General features: G+C 36.7%; 1 protein-coding gene across 1 annotated transcript in view; it reads right to left on the reverse strand.

Annotated features, from left to right (window-relative positions):
* The window catches only part of LOC116584628 (bifunctional heparan sulfate N-deacetylase/N-sulfotransferase 4), a 275,093-nt gene that overhangs the window by 21,973 nt on the left and 234,998 nt on the right, over positions 1-18,122 (reverse strand). The window contains exon 8 of the mRNA XM_032333263.1: positions 1,080-1,176. Coding sequence (XP_032189154.1) covers positions 1,080-1,176 — 97 coding nt within the window. The remainder of the gene's footprint in view (positions 1-1,079; positions 1,177-18,122) is intronic.

An 18,122-nucleotide genomic window follows, 5' to 3' on the forward strand; every position in this document is an offset into this window, starting at 1 on the left:
AATTAATGCAAATTTTAAACAACAACAATACAAGTGATATATCTGAAAATACATGGTGATTTTTTTCCCTTCCCTGTGCATGTGTAACTTACTGTTGTAATACAATTTATATTCCTGGAGGAAGAAAAGATTTCAACAACCAATATCTAATAGTCTGGAAATTTTACCCACAACCTTTAAAATGATCTACTTGCTTGTATTATAAATATCTTCATCTGGGCCAGGCTTATTTATTGTGAGTGTTTGTTTTGTGTTATGGTTTGTGCGCTCACTGATGAAAATGCTTCTAGTCAAAGTAGTGAATTCAAAATACAGCAACTCAATAAAAACTTTAATTAATCAGGACATGAGCAAAGTGTATAAAACTGTCACATGCTGAAGAAAGTATAAAATATTCTAATTGAAAGTGTCATCTCATTGGTGAAATACTTTCACTCTCTTTTACAGCAGTCTTATACACTTGTCCTTCAGCATTAGTGAAAATACTGAGGGAAAAATGCCTGATGAACCTCAGGTGTATCAGATAATAAGTCCAAACCATATTTATACTTAATAATTATTTTTAAAAAACAAATCACACATGTAGAATGGTTGAAGGTAATAATGGCAGTGGATCTGAAAAAATCAATTTGAGGCTGATATACACAGTGTGAAATAGTTTGTATCAAGCCAAGTCCTTTCTTTATAACTTAATTTAGGAGATAATTAGGCACAGCTACAAAAAATAGGGATTAAAAGTCAGATACTGCAACTGTCGTATATTAACACAAAGTTGTAAAAAATCTGACATCTGTTGAAAAAAATTTGACATCTGTTGAATAGCTTTAAAATCTGTAGTTAAAATTTAGTCCTTAAGTCTAATTAATAGACACCATTAGAGTCGCTTTGAGGATCAGAGCATAAAGATGACCCATAGGCATGAAGAACAATTCAAATAATGAACTTGGATAGATGTCTAGATATTTCACAAAGCGAGATCTAATCCAATTTTCCTGTATGACATTATGTTTCATGACAAAAAGGAGAAGAGAAAAAAGAAAAAAAAAAAAGAATCAGACAGCATACTTGGGTATTCCTACCTGTTTTTTGTGGCCCAATGACAAGGAATTTTGGCAAGTGGTCACAAGTTTTCTCTCTGGACCAAATGTCTTTGTGCCGTTTATCATCACATGGATTCTGCAAGAAAGAAGAATAATAAATCGTACCATGTAATGAACCTCTGGCTGTGTAATGGACAAATTGTCCGAAGGACTGGCTTAAATTCTTGCCTGATATCCTTGTACTAGCATTAGACCCTGTTCTGGTTCTGGTTCTCTGATTTCCAAACTGTTTCCTTATCAAATGGCATCTTCTTTTCTTTCCTAGCTCCAAGGCTAGGGCTCAGCTTCAGGCTGATCTTGTTGTCATCCTTTTCTGAAACTTGGCTAGGTTCTAACTGCTGAGATTGCACTCCATCTCTGGATTTAGAGTTCACATCTGTATATCTGAGCCTTCACTTGTCTTAACCTTGTTTTACCATGGTTTCTCAGATTTCTGTGCTCTGCCCTAATTTTTCCTATTTCTTTTGCCCCAGAGGGCAAGGGGCCATCCTTGAACTCTAGAGTTGGCCAAGTTTTCTTTTCTTTTTCACACTATGTGCTGTTCTGTGCTGATCCAGCAGATCCTAATGTTTGGCTGTACCCTATAAGCTGATGGCAGGTAGATCAACATTTCAAGCCTATACCTCCCTCCTGAGCTCTTAACCTGTATTTTAAATTGTATAATTGCTGTATAGATGTGGTGAAGAAATGCCAGACCCAACATACCCACAGGTCCAATCTTATCTCCATCTCAACCTTTTCCTGTTCCATTCTTCTTCCATTTTGTTTGAATGACCCACATTTATTATCTAAATTATGACACTTTTGAGAATTAAAAGGGCCATTAAATGAAAATAATATAATTTTTAAAACATTTATTGACTGATAAATTGGTTTTATTATAGTTAACCCAAATAATATATTAAAATAATTTCCACAATCAAAATTCTGTCTCAAACCATATGTTAGGCATTAAAACAATTATAATTTTATATTTATTATCCAAATATGAAAAATGACATAAGATAAATAATCATTTATGGTTCATATTTATGTACTTTAATCAGTCCTTTAGCCATATCTTTTGCTAATACTATGTCAGCAAAGTTCTATTAAAGAATGATTATTTTGGGGGCACCTGGGTGGTTCAGTTGCTGAGTCTGCCTTCAGCTTAGGTCATGATCTCAGGGTTCTGAAACCGAGGCCTGCCTCAGGCTTCCTGCCCAGCAAGAGTCCTGCTTCTCCCTCTCCCACTCCTCCTGCTTGTGTTCTCTCTCTCCCTATCTCTCCTTCAAACAAATAAATAAAATCTTTAAAGAAAAGAATGATTGTTCTCAGCATGATCCTATCATGATTTACTTTTCCATAAAATTGCCTGCAATCCTTTTCAAAGTTCCATTCATGATTATTAATAAATTTGAAAATGTTGATACTTTCCATGGACTCTTCTCTATAGACAACTACATTCTTAACTGGGGAAATATTTTCTTTGTAGAGTGGAAGTAAGCAAGAGTAAATTCTGTTAAAGAAAATGTGTTTCTGTCATTTACAATTCTAACTTTTTTCCATGTTAAAATGCCTAAATATTAGAGACCAAATATTTCCATTATTTTCCATTTAGAGTATCTTTCTTTGATGAATATTTGTCTAGATAAAACTTGTTAGTAAGTTGCCTTTAATTATGACACTTTTGACCATTTTTCCAAATGCAAGTGCTGCAAAATCATAGACTTCTCAAAATTACATTCAGCACAGAATATAAATTTATCTAATTAAAAATAGGAGATCCATCAAGAAATGCTTACCACGGTTGAACTTCTAAATTTCAATTAAAGAATGCCAAATTAAACCCCGTAGTTCATTTGAATTCTCATTATTTAATTTGTTTAGTCTCCTCCCTTCTTGCTTTGAAGCATTTTTTTTTTTAAGATGACAAAAAACACTGAAGGAAGAGAAAAGTATTATTTAAATATATTTTCCTCAAAATAATATTATAATATTTTCTCAAAAATAATATTCAAGGGGCACTTGGGTGGCTCAGTGTGTTAAAGCCTCTGGCTTCAGCTCAGGTCACGATCTCAGGGTCCTGGGATCGAGCCTCACATTGGACTCTCTGCTCAGCCACTCCTCCCTCTCTGCCTGCCACTCTGCCTACTTGTGATCTCTGTCTGTCAAATAAATAAATAAAATCTTAAAAAAAATAATATTAAAAACTGCTTGTTCTCAAGGTCATTATATAGACTGAAAGGGCCTAGCTCATCTTGACATTCTACAGAACTTAATATTTGTCTACTATACTAATGATACAATGTTAATTGTACCCAAAAGGTAACAAATGCCAAGTATTCTATCTGCCTTGGAAAGACACATGCATTCCAGAGGGTGGAAGAAAAGCCAGCAAAGTTTCAGGAGTCTATCACCTTTGGCGATTTTTCAAGGTCCAGTGGTTTGGAGCATACCCAGACATCCCAATCAAGGTAAAGGGTCTGTTTTGTTCTTTGTGACTTCTATTACTAAGAAAGAAGCCCAGGGCTTGATAGGCCTCTTTGGGTTTAGGAAGCAGCATTTTATTGCACTAGGGAGTACTGCTCAGAGTCATTGAGAGAATGGTGCAGAAAATTGCTAGTTTTGGGTGGAACCCAGAACAAGAAAGAGTCCTGCAAGAGAAAGACTGAGGTACAAGCAGCCCTCCCCTTTGGCTCATACATCTGGGCAGACCTATGGTACTCTGGCACCTATGGTATAAAAGGATGCCAAATAGAGTTTTGGTCAAGCCCTAGAGGAGAATCACAAAATACACACCCAAGGTTCTGCAAAAGGGTGTGCCACCTGCAGCTGGTCATTTAAACTGGTATCGACTCCTGGTATGCTACAGGACCCTAGAAGAGATAGTGTTTGTCATGAATTTTCAAAATGATTGTGTGGTCATAAGTAGCCACTATAAGCTGAGTATTGGGTTGTACCCAGTAGCAAATCATTGTAAGATGGGAGTGGTATGTCTGGAATTTATCTCAAGCTGACACAAAGGTTACAAGTAAGCTTATAAATGAATGGCCCACACCTTTATGTCACCTATCACTGTTCCACCAATGTCTCTACATCAGCTCATTCCTAGAGTTTCATGGAAGGCTCCCTATAATCTGTTGATAAAGAGGAAGAAACTCAAGCTTGGTTTGTGGTTAGGTTGGTATTATATGTTGGCAGAGGTCTAAGGTTGACTGCTATTGCACTATAGACCCACTCAGAGAGGTTCCTAAAAACCAGTGGGTACGGGAAAACTTCCAATTAAGAGAGTTCTGGGCAACATTCCTGGTCATTACTTTTTTGTGGATGATAATAGGGCAACGTAAAAATATAACAGGTGAATAGGTAGTGGTGAAGTCATTAGCCAAGGGTCTTAAAGGAACATCATGGGAATATTAGGGTTAATAAGTTCTAGGAAAAAGGCATGTGGATGGACCCATGATAGCAATCAAAAAGTGTGAGGAACTTGTACCACACATTAATGTACACCAGAGGATATTCAATGTGGAAGTGCTAAACAACCAAGAGGACAGAATGACTCAGCCAGTTCTCAATATTCCCACATGTCGCCTAACCTCTGTCCTTGGCCAACCCATTGCAGAGTAATGCAGTAGCCCCTATAGCAAGATGGAAGCCATTCATGGGCGTCCTTCTCCTAAGTCTGCTCTAGTTATAGCCGCTGTTGAATATCTGACTTGTCAGTAACAGAGACTAGTTCTAAATCCCCAAAATAGCACTGTCCTATCACTTTGTAGAAAATTGATTATATTGGACATTTCCATTTTGAAAAGGGCCGTGATTTATCCTTACTCCCACTCACATATTCATAGTATGGATTTGCCTTCTCTACTCGCATAAGCTGTTTCCTCTTTTCTTTCCTGTTTCGCTTTTTCCTTTATAGGTTTTTCTTGAGAGCATCTCCTCAATAAATCACTTGGAACTAAATTTCTTATCTCAGATTTGATGCTAATGCATTTTCCATCCCCAGCTTCCACTGGAACAAGAGTGGAGTGCAATATAGAAAGACCAATAATACATAAAGACAATTGTTTTATGTGAGAATTTGCTTTGGAAAAAGTTAGGCTATACGTCTTGAGTTTTTCTGTGAATTCGTCTGTAGAAACTGTGATGAAATGAGTTAATAACAAGCAATAAGCTTCACATTTTTCATTTACTTTGCATAATAATTGAAATTTTATTTATTTTTACCAGTGTTTTATTTTCTGCCATCATTTGATTTAGTATTCAATCTCAAATACTCAATGGTCTAGCTTCAGTTTAACTCTCTAGCCATAATTTTCATTATGACAGAGAAGGGTGAACTATCTAGTCTCCTTCTCTTCCTTCAGTTATAGAATATTCTCTATTTTGCATAGCCTGTAAGTTTCCAGCTAGAGACTATATTTCACTGTCTCTTTTGAATCAAACTTTCTTCTTATGAATCATTTCAGTCCAAAGGAAAGAAAGCCAAAATGATGTTAAGTATCTTAAGGATAAAGACACTCTCCCTGGATTTCCCCTTTCCTACTGCCTGCTAGTTGTAAAATGGCTACAATTACAGCATGTGCCTTGGACTCAGAGATGTTTAACAGCTACCAACCTGGGGCCCTGGGTGACCATGTAGAAGAGAGCTGTCTAACTCTCCTAAATGGCCTGCCCATTTTTAGACAGTTGTATGAATGAGAAATAGATATCTATTTTATTTAGTCAATTTACTGTTTGGAATGTCATCTTTATGCAACATTGCCTACACTCTAACTCGATGTGTTTCAAAACACTCGTCTGTGAGAAGGTAAGGAACTTATGTCAGCAAGGAAGAAGTCAAACTATCACTCTTCGCAGATGATATGATACTATATGTGGAAAACCCAAAAGACTCCACTCCAAAACTGCTAGAACTTGTACAGGAATTCAGTAAAGTGTCATGATATAAAATCAATGCACAGAAATCAGTTGCATTTCTCTACACCAACAACAAGACAGAAGAAAGAGAAATTAAGGAGTCAATCCCACTTACAATTGTGTCAGAATGTGAATTACTGAACTGCTTACTTCAATAAGCATAACCTGCTATAAGAAAAAAAAGAAATTCCAGCTGAAGCAGCCAGGGTGCTCAGTGATATAGTTGGTTTATATGTTGGCACAAGCTTCCTATCTCATGGCAAATCAACAATAAACAATTCAAGCCCATCTGTGGACCACACTTTGAGTAGCACTGTTCTGAAGTAACAATTCCCAATACCATACACAAAAATTAACAATATGGATTAAGACACTGAACGTGAGCCCTGAAACCACAAAATTCCTAGAAGAAAAGAGATAATAATCTCTTTGGCCTTAGCAATACTTTTCTAGATATGTCTTCTCAGACAAGAGAAACAAAAGCAAAAATCAGTAGGACTACACCAAAATAAAAAAAAAACCTTCTGCACAACAAAGGAGACCATCAACAAAATGAAAAGGCAATCTACTGAATGGGAGAAGATATATGCAAATAAAATATATGGTTATGAATTTATATTCAAAATAGGTAAGGAACTTATACAACTCAACACCAGAAAAAAAAATCTGATTAAAAAATGAGCAGAGGGTCTAAACAGATATTTTTTCCAAAGAAGATCTATAGGTGGCCAATGGACACATGAAAAAGTACTCAAGATTACTCATCATCAGGGAAATGTAAATCAAGTCACAATGAGATATCACCTTACATGTGTCAGAATGACTAGAATCAAAGACAAGAATTAACAAGTGTGGGTGAGGATATGCAGAAAAAAGAACCCTTAGGCACTGTTGGCAGGAATGTAAATTGGTTCAGCCACTGTGGAAAACAGTATAGAGGGGCCTCAAAAAAGTAAGAATAGAGATACTGTGTGATCCAATAACTTCACCACTGGGTATTTACCCAAAGAAAACAAAAACGCTGATTTAAAAAGATATATGCACTTCTATTTTTTTTAAAAAGAGATTTTAAAATTTATTTATTTGACAGACAGAGATCACAAGTTGGCAGAGAAGCAGGCAGAGAGAGGAGAGGAACCAGGCTCCCCGCTGAGCAGAGAACCTGATGTGGGCTTGATCCCAGGACTCTGGGATCATGACCTAGCCGAAGGCAGAGGCTTTAACCCACTGAGCCACCCAGGCGCCCTATGCACTTCTATGTTTATTGCAGCTTTGTTTACAATAGCCAGGATATGGAAGTAACCTAAGTGTCCCTTGATAGATGAACAGGTAGAGAATATGTGGCATATACATACAATGGAATATTACTCAGCCATAAGAAAGAATGAGATCTTGACATTTGTGACAACATGAATAGACCAAGAGGGTATTGTGCTAAGTGAAGTGAGATAGACAAGTACTGTATGATTTTGCTTATATGTGGAATCTAAAAAATAAAATGAACAAACAAATAGAAAAACAGAAACAGACCCATAAATACAGAGAACCAACAGATGACTAACAGAGGGGAGAGCATTGGCATAGTGGGAAAAATGTGTGAAGGGAAGTAGGAAGTAGAGTTTGCAGGGATGGAACGACTAAATCACAGGAATAAAAGAGTCAGCATAAGGAATATAGTCAATGGTATTGTAACAGAGTATGACAGTAGCTACCCTTATGATGAGCTTAGCATAATGTATAGACTTGTGGACTCACTATGTTGTATACCAGAAATTAATGTAACATTGTGTCAACTATACTTCAATTAAAAAGACAAAAAAAAATGCCAAAACCAACCAAATGTTTCAGTTATACTGTATTCACTTTTATAGATATATTCATGTCTGCCCCTGATTCTTTGAAGTTCATTTGAACAATTTATCTTTCTGTGGAATGCTCTTATTTCGTTTGCCAATCGAATCAAAATTTCACCAGTTATTCTAGTGTCAGCTAATATGTCCCATAAAGTTTCCCTATCTATTTTCAATGGGTAGCACAGTCCAGTTGTTAAGGTGTGAGCTCAGGAGGGAGACTGCTTGTGTCTTATGGAATTTTCTGAAATTCTTTGGGCCTCAGTTTCCTTATCTAGAAAATAATGATTGATGGTATCTACCTCATATGGTTATGGAGAGTATTAAAGGGGTTAATATATTTTAAATGATTTAATTTTTCTCTATAAAAGAGAGTGACTATTATGTGATCCCATGTTAGCTTTTTTTTTCTTTTTCTTTGTTCAGATTATTAATCAGTTGAAGCAAAAGGAAGAAGTTACCATTGCTGATGAACTGGTGTATGATAGCTATCCTTCCTAAGAGCAGGCTTCCTGGTCTTCTGTCAGAACTTTAGAACCTGAGGCGCCTGGATGGCTCAGTGAGTTAAAGTCTCTGCCTTCGGCTCAGGTCATCATCCCAGCGTCCTGGGATCAAGCCCTGCATCGGGCTCTCTGCTCAGCAAGGAGCCTGTTTCCCCCTCTCTCTCTGCCTGCCTCTCTGCCTACTTGTGATCTCTGTCAAATAAATAAATAAATATACATATACATATACATATATATATATATGTATATGTAGAACTTTAGAACCTAAGGTGGCCGCCCCTTTTCAGAACAAATACACAGTTTGGTGACTGGATTTCTGGGGCATATGACTTATTCGATAGGGAAACAGCTTGATGTTTCTTCAGACAAACTTGAGAATATAGATTGCCCTACCAGACCCAAAGACCCCTATATAATCCCAGTTCAATTTATTTTTGAATATGCTTGCTGTCTGGCTCCTGCAACTCATCCAATTTCTTGTTTTAGCACTTGTCATCACTCAGGTCTCTGCTGAAATATCACCCAGCAGGCCTTCCCTGCTGACCAGAACCTAAGCACTTCCTCCCACTCCTGTCTTTCTGTGATAGCTTCTGGTTATATTTTCTTCGTGGTATTTCAGTACCTGAAATGATTCTATTCAGGTAAGTGTTTATAGCAATTTTATATTATATATTGGTATATAATATAATACATTTATACTTAAAATAACTCTATCTCAACTAGAATGTAAGTTCTCTGAAGAGAAGACCCCTGTTTGTCTAATCTAATCTATGAGAGGTGCTTGATAAATATGGGCTGAATGACTGAAAAACTGACTTGAAACAGGTGCAGTAAACCTTTAGTAACAGCCATAGACAGATTTTGATATATGTTTGAAAATTAACATAATGTGAACTGTGTAGACATTTTGTTTTCGAAACTCCCACAAAAATAGAATGTTTGCAGTCTCCACTGATGTTTTTCATGGTGGCCCCAGGAGCTAGTTTTTGCTATTTACTTAAGTCATCACTTTATATCTTAAACATTATTTTCCTCATATTATTTAACTGCTTTGTAAAGAACTTTATGTTTCAACTGTATTTTATGTATTAAACAATAGAAAGGCAGTTTCCATGACCTACACTTACCAAATTTCCCCACACATATCCCAGTTAAAAGCCAATCTCAGATTAGGTGCTCAATTCATTTGCTCAAATGGTTTCTTTATGCTTCGCAAAAGTAGATGAGCAAACTGATCAATTATTCAGTGCCACTGCTCAAAGTGTCTTTTGTGAGATCTTTCTGGTTCTCTATGCTCAAGTAGGCCACTTATTTTCTTTACTGCAGTACATATGTCTTCGCCATTCAAACTTCTGCACGCCAAACCCGTGAAATAAAGCATTCACAGAAATGGGCAAATGCAATATAAGACTTGAAAAGAGTTTTCTTTAACATACAGAACATGGATAAACAGGCCCTGTTCTGGTAGATAAAGACACTAGTTATTTCTAGTTGTGCTCTCCCAAGAAATTATACTGATAGAAGTAAACTCTCAAATAAAATTACCTGGATGCTGTTACAACACTTGCTGCTCCAAATGCTTTTATTGCCAACAATTCAACTTACGCTACTTCGGCTTTCCTGTATGTATTTTACAGTTGGTGGCATGTGTATACCTTAATCCAGCAGATTGCCTGTCTTTGTAACTGCATTTCTTCTATGTTATGCTATTTTTAAGACTTTCCAGATGCCTGGTATTTCTTCTTTCATCTCTTTTCCTGCATGTTTCTCCTTGTGTCTCTTCATCATGACTTTATTAGGATGTTTGCATTTCCTGTTTTCTACTTTGAAAATATTTGTTTAGATTTTTTCCTACTCTGACTTTTCTTATATTGTCTGAGTATTTGAATAATAGCTAACATAATATCTGACCTTTATTGATCACCTTCTATATTCCAGGCACTTGCTTGGCATAGATTATTTCTAATCCTCAAAGCAACCTGGCAAGACAGATATCATTATCCTTTCTTTACACCTGAGGAGGCTGAGATGCAAGGTGTTTTATTTAGGTCTTGCTGAAGGTCACACAGCAAGTTAGTTTCAATTTTGGAATCCAAAACCTGGGTTGTCTCTGCAGCTAAATATCGTGTGTGTGTGCACATGCGCAGATGTGTGTGTGTGTGTGTGAGAGAGAGAGAGAGAGAACGAGAGTGAGAGAGGGCAAGAGAGTGCCTGTCAGTGATTACGAAGGTCAAAGGGTCTTTCCAAGAAAAAAGCATTTGCTTGTACTTTCATACTTTTTTCCATTGCTATTATGTTAATTTCAAAAGTCAGAAAATTACAAAGCAATTATTTCCCTTTTCATTGTCTAATCTGATTGTTCCCTGAATATCTGAAACTGCTGTAAACAGTAATTTACTGTTTTAAGTATCTAGTACTGTAGATATATTGAAACTTTAAAAAACTCCAGTTAAAATTGCTTTAAGCAGCTCATGGTTACAGTACCAGTCTAGTAAAAATGCATGTAACTCAGCTCTCACACAGGTAAAGGGGATGCAGGTGGTTTTGTACATGGAATGCATGATGAGGTGAGGCTGATTTACTTTTAAGCAGGCATAAGAAAGGTGGAGAGAAAATTCCCTGAGGTGACGGACCAGACTTAGAAAGGGCAGTAAATTCTGATGAAAATCCAGATCTTTCCTCTCCAATTAAGTAAAATTTTTGAATTCAGAGTCAAGCTAAAAATGCATATTTTTAAAAAAGTCACATTACCTTTCGAACACTGAAAAGACATGAAATAAAATAAAATGAAAAAAAAAGATAAAATAGAAAAAAATCACATGACTTACCTTGCCCCGAAGTTCATATTTTTATAGAATACATGAAAATTACTTTTGTTCTCATTAGATCTAGTTATTCCCACATATGTAGCCTTTTCTCTACTAAAAATCTGCTTTTTTCATTGCTTCTCCACATCCTTCACTGACAAGAACACCGTGGAATTATCAGTTAGATTGATTATTCCCTCTCAAGTCATGTGCCTATTGCAGATAACTGGGAAATATCTAGACTTTAATAGCTGAAACCTTAAAAAGTCCAGTGCTCATGGTAGGATTATTTTGTTAATTATGAACATTTCGGAGGTTATTGGTTTCCGCTTCATTTCCTCCCTGCTTGCCTTCTGCTGTTCAGACCTCACTGTTTAAACGAGAATGCTATGAAATTGTATGTGTTTTTCTTTTAACTTTGTACTTCTTCCTCCCTACTGGTTGTGTTGTTTCCAAAGTTCTTCTGTTTACTGAGTTTTGCCATGTACATGTCTTTAAAACAAAATCCTTTTCCAATCTGTTTTACACAGGCGGGTGACTTTCAATTTTTTTGTCTCTCAATGTCATTTAAGCCTAATACAACCCACACACACTGATGAGGAATTTTAAGAGGCTGTGGGTATTTATTCTCAGTGTTTCAAACAGCAATTCCTTTTGGAGAAACTCTGAGACACACACGATCTTCCCAAAGCTTGAGTCCACCCTGTATTGGTGCATAAAATCAACTAGTCCATCCACTCCTCAGAAAAGCCTTTCCTTTCTGAGTGCACTGATTTGTAATGAATGTTCTCTCCACAGAGCTCTTGTATCACTTAATAGTCTGATTCGTTCTCAAACTTCCCTCCTAAAGTGGTCTGAATACAGAGAAGCATAAATGCCCACTTCTGAGGGTGGGAGTGGGCTGAAAAGGGCCTGTGGTTCTGTGTGGGTCTGGGGTAACAGCTCCATGAAAGCAGCTTTAAGCACAAAGACTTTCTGATTTACCCCAAGCGTCTATGCACTTGTCACCATATTATACCCATGCTGATTTAAATAAATTGATATCATTGACATTTTCCCATGAAATATTCTCATAGTAAAATTGACCCCAGGAGATGACAGGTTTACTTGGAAGCTCTGGGTACATTCAAACAGATGACTGCACATTCCTGCAGACAGTACCTTATATTATTATTTATGGTTTATGAATATCCTGTCAGAGAATCTTGATAGCCAACTCAATTAAGGAAAACTGTATTTTAAAATTCTCATTAGTAAGTTGGTCTAATAGAGTGTATGAACTCACAGGACAATATTTAAGTTATCAGACATATCTGCAGGGCATACACACACACACACACACACACACACACACAATTCAGGGTTTTTTTTGTTGTTGTGATATTTGGATTAGTTCTGCAAAATCCATGTTTTTTGATGATTTTGATTCAGAAAGGATGGAAATATATATAACCTTTTATTTTATTTTATTTTGTTTATTTTATGGCACTATCTGGAAGTAGTTTTCCTATTACTAAAGTTATATGAAAGTTATTTGTGTGGGGAATTTGAAACTTGACAAGATCATACTCGCAACAAATTGACAGGAAAGGGAAAAATCCATGACTTAATGTCACCATTTCTGGATGTCAGAATGTCTGACAGCCTTGTATAACCAAATGGGGAAGTGCTTCCGTGTAAGTTAAAAAATTAGGGACACCTGGGTGGCTTAGTAAGTTAAGCATCTGCCTTCGGCTCAGGTCATGATCCCAGGGTTCTGGAATTGAGCCCTGCGTGTCCTCTTGGACTCCCTGCTCTGAGTCTTCGAGGGGGAGTCTTCTTCTCCCTCACCCTCTGCTCCAACCTCCATGTTCACGCTCCCTCTCTCTCTTTCTCAATGAATTTTTTAAAAATCTTTAAAAAAATTAAAATCATGAGGAATTACCTACATATTTGGGAAGCATTCCTGTCAGGTTTAAATACTAGTCTGCATTAGGAAGATAAATGTAACAAATACACAAATTCAAACTATAATTAGGAAAAAATATGTAAGATGAAAATGATGTTTAGGCCTCTATTGGCACCATCTATGAAGTGATGAGAAACTATTCTGGCTATTTCACTGGACGGGCTAAAAGATGAATAAACGGAAATGAAAAATATGAAATTATCTAGAACTCTTATTTTCCTGGCTGTGGGTGATGACTTGCAGGTCAGTTTTCCTTTCATTTCAGTGTCTCATGCACAAACAATTTCTACCACACTTCTTTAAAGATCTCACTTTTTTCCTAACCATGAAGCTACTCAGGGTTTCCCTTTCTCATGGCTGGATTATTGTCCTAACTTCAGTGCCTCCCTGTTCTTACCTGTCCTGCAAAAAAGCTTCTGGTATAATATATTTTTTTTTTCTTTAAAGATTTTACTTATTTATTTGACAGACAGAGATCACAAGGAGGCAAAGAGTTAGGCAGAGAGAGAGGGGGAAGTAGGCTCCCCACTGAGCAGAGAGCCTGATGTGGGGCTCGATTCCAGGATCCTGAGATCATGACCTGAGCCGAAGGCAGAGGCTTTAACCCACTGAGCCACCCAGGCACCCCCAAAACAGAGCTAGGTGCCATATTCTTTTTTTTTTTTTTTTTAAAGATTTTATTTACTTATTTGACAGACAGATATCACAAGCAGGCAGAGAAGCAGGCAGAGAGAGAGGAGGAAGCAGGCTCCCTGCTGAACAGAGAGCCCGATGCGGGGCTTGATCCCAGGACCCCAGTGACCTGAGCCGAAGGCAGAGGCTTTAGCCCACTGAGCCACCCAGGCGCCCCTGGTATAATATGTATTGGCCAAATTTTTTTTTTTTAAGAGTCTCATGCTCTACCGACTGAGCTAGCCGGGCAACGTTTTTTTTTTTTAAAGTACTTTAATCTCATCTTCAGAACCTACGCATAGTAAGTAACTCCTTGTTGCCTATCAAATCCAGATGACTCTGGTAGCTTTCAAAGTTTTCCCAGCTGCCTTATATTTGCTTTTCAAGGTTAATTCCCATTGGATCCCTACTTTCTTTAAGAAACAAGTGTGCCATTTTGACTGTTCTCTGTACACATGTACACACCTCTGTTTTGCTTATTCATTCATGAGATTTTAATGATGGCAGCTATGGTACTATGCTAGGTTCTGGGTTACAAACATATATAAACATAGTCTCACCCCTTAAGGTTTGCATGAGCTGGTGTATGACAGGCCTAAATGTCTATAAGACCATATGGCAAGTGCAATGATAGAGTCATAAATAAGGTAGAGAGTGGAAAGGAGAGGAACAAATATGAAAACGAATTCATAATGTCATTTTGTTCACACAGCCAGGAGCTACTAGGGTTTGTAAGTTCTCTGAAAGCAAAGACCTTTCTATTATGTAGGTACTTCAAAAGTATAGATCAAATAACTTCACACTGAATACACCACCAGATTCTTCTCCAGTAACCAGGTATGCCTAAAATCTCCTCCAACAGAGAGAGCCGATGATAGAAGTAGATTTATTTTTCTAAATGTGAAGCTACCATCTTGGTGTGGTTGGAACTATGCTGGAGTAGGAATAAGAAGACCTGAGCTTTACCTCCGACTTGTCCCTAGTCGTCCAAGTGCCTTAGAACAAGATATTTCACCTCACTGGGTGTCACTTGTGTCTTCTCTAAAATGAATAGGTTGAGCTAGATGTCCCTAACTTCTCCTGCTCTTAAAATCTATAATTCTCTGTGTCAGAAGTCATTTTTTCCTTCAATAGGCATATAATAATAGAATCTACAGTGTGTATGTTGCTAGACCTTGTGATTTGTTTATGTCACAGATGTTCACATCTCATCATTTCTAAGCTAGAGTTGGATGATTTCACAGCTAGAGTCAGCAACAAAGGTGCTAACCTCCTAAGGCTAACACCCTGTGATTTTCTCTCCTACTTCTTTAATCCTGGGGATACTGGCATGGACAGAGAGACACTGCAGCTCTTTGAGCATTCACTTGGTCACACGGGCAAGCAGGAATCTACATCACGCTTGGCATGTTTGTTGATAGTGGGAGTCTGGAGTGACTGAGGGAAGATTGAGGCTGAGCTAACCTGACAGCTTGAGAGCTTAAAAGCATCGATTAGTGAATGTGCAATAATCTGACCTTCTAAATGCCTCCTTGTTGTGGTTTTGGTTTCTATAATGAGGATTAAAAAAGAAAAAAAAAGAAAGAAAGAAAAAAGAAAAAAAGGAAATCCTATTCTTTCCTGTTTCATCGTAATTAGTGTCCCAAAACAAAAGGGGTACGAGAGTTAACAGGAACCTGTGAGAATACTTTTAAGAATCTTACACACTCAGGACTACAATGAGGAGGATAAACTCGAGGGATAGAGTTCCATGTGTGTCTTCAGCATGTATTTTCACATTTAGCAGCTTTGAAAGAATCCGCTTCCAGTGAAGGGATCACAGACACATTCTGGGTTGTTCTTACCATGCTGTCCATTGATAGATACTCATATTGCACTTTTTAATTAGGTGACAAAGCAGTTTCACATATATGGTAGTTGGTGCTAATGAAAATTTCCATAAAGAACCAAAGGAAACTAAATAGATGTGAAGATCATCATTATTCATGTTGTATTTTTATTTGTAGTAATAAAAAAGTGTAAATTAAAAACCTAGAGAAAAATAACAGTTGACTTATTTTTAAAAAGTGAAATACACTAAATAAGAAGGCATGTTTAGAAATACAGAAAAATACCTGAATTTTGAGAATATATGACAATGACAGACATAAAATACTAATCTATCCTAACCCTGTAGGCCTAGGATGAGTGGGCTACAAAACATTTAATTAGTGCTGGTTATGCTCTTTTTTTTTTTTTTTTTGTAAAATTAAATTCATATAGTTTAAAGAACATGATGATAATGCTTACAGCTGCTCTGTTTATCATTATAAATATGAATATGGAAAGAAGAGATAACCGCCAGGGAAAGGGACTCTGACAGTATTATGCACTTTATCTCTACTTAACCATTGGCAGTCTCCTGAACATGGTTTATCACTGGCGAAGTTTATCAGATTTGCTTCAATAAGTCAACTGTTCTCAAAATCTCACGTACCTGAATAATTCCCTCTTGATCTTAACTGCTCTTCTGCTTTCCATTTCTTGTTTTCTTTTTAAAACATACTTTAGAATATATGACACTTCAGTTAAAAAGAAATGCTTGCAACTTTATTTTTCAGTCAAAAGAAACCATATAATTCACTCGATAAAATGGGATTCTTTAGTAAATATTTACTCTTCAGTGTTACTTAAGTACATTTATAACAAACTGTTTTGATAATATATATTAAAATTGCTAAACATACAAATGACAACAGCAATAACAAAAATTTGTGAACTCTCTGAAGCCTTTTCTGATTAATTCTATCATTTATTAAGAACAATCTAGGAGAGCACCTGGGTGGCTCAGTTGGTTATGCCACTGCCTTCAGCTCAGGTCATGATCTCAGAGTTCTGGGATCAAGTACTGAATTGGGCTTCCAGCTCTGCAGAGAGTCTGCTTCTCCCTCTGACCTTCTCCCCTCTTATATTCTCTCTCTCTCTCTCTCTCTCTCTCAAATAAATAAATAAAATCTTAAAAAAAAGAGAACAATCTAGGAATTTACCTCTCTGAAGCTATTCAAAATTAATTGTCAGCACTTGCAAATATTTCATATATATTCATGTTCCTATGTCTTCAAAATGATATAGTTTTCTAAAAAATGGTTCTATTTTCTGTTTGCAATATTCATTCACACCCCCAATCAACTAACACAGTATTTCAAATTCAACCAAAATTCAATCAGTATTTAGAATCATCAAACTGACCAATCATATTGGAGCTAGTGTATAATTTTTTTTTTTTTTTTTTTTTAAGAGGGAAACAAGAAAGGAAGGCCAAAGGAAGGAGGAGAGAGAATCTTAAGTAGGCTCCATGCCCAGCGCAGAGCCTGACATGGGACTCAGTCTCACAACCCTGAGATCATGACCTGAGCTAAAATCAAGAGTTGGATGCTTAACTGACTGAGGGGCTCAGGTGCCCCAGAGCTGGTGTATCTTTGATTATATTTATTCCATACCAAAAGGAATAGTATCACTGATATTGAAACAATCAATAAATACAATTCTTAATTTAAAAAATCTCACACAATAGTAAGAGATACAAATACTTCATCTAAAAAAAAAAAATCTGCCTCTAAAGGAAAAAGATTAAGGCCTGGGGCTATTGACTCATTTTTTTTAATATGTTAGCTGTTTGCCAGCTTTGTTAAGTTGGCTACTTTTTATTGTTACCATACCATGAATTATAGATATCTCATAAATAAACATGTGTGAGAAAGAACTGATTTACTATCAGTAATTTATCAATTGTAAAAGTGTGTGAGCACTTTTGAATAATGCTATTTATGCTTTGCCTTTATGAAATCCAGCAGCTACCTGGTATGATTATATACAGCATAATAATTATGTCTTTATCTATTTATCTGTCTAACTTATATACCAGACATATAGATGGGCAAGCAACTTATTAGAAGGGTGAGAAAATTAGAATGTGTAGTTCAACATAAACACAAATGATGAAGAGTTCCTGAATAAATCATCAGAATACGTATGACTGACTGTAGCAGCCAGTTTTAAAGCACATTCTGAAATACATACTAGTGAATCAGAATAACCAGGAAAGTCTTCACCAACTTTGAGAGAAAACACTGTGTTTTATTCTTTGTGTTCTCTAGAGCAACTAGCCTTGCCTTCCACACAGTAGATGCTATGTGTTGGATGAATGTAAACATCCAGTAAACACAGTAAACATGTGTTGGATGAATTCCTGACTGTATAGACACAGAGTCTATGCATGCAACGTGAATTATGGGATAAAGAGAAACATATAGCCTTGTGGAGAAAGAGAGAGGATGGTAAACAGTCTGTTTCACAGT

Source organism: Mustela erminea, chromosome 2 (genome assembly GCF_009829155.1).
Source record: "Mustela erminea isolate mMusErm1 chromosome 2, mMusErm1.Pri, whole genome shotgun sequence".
Lineage (NCBI taxonomy): Eukaryota > Metazoa > Chordata > Mammalia > Carnivora > Mustelidae > Mustela > Mustela erminea.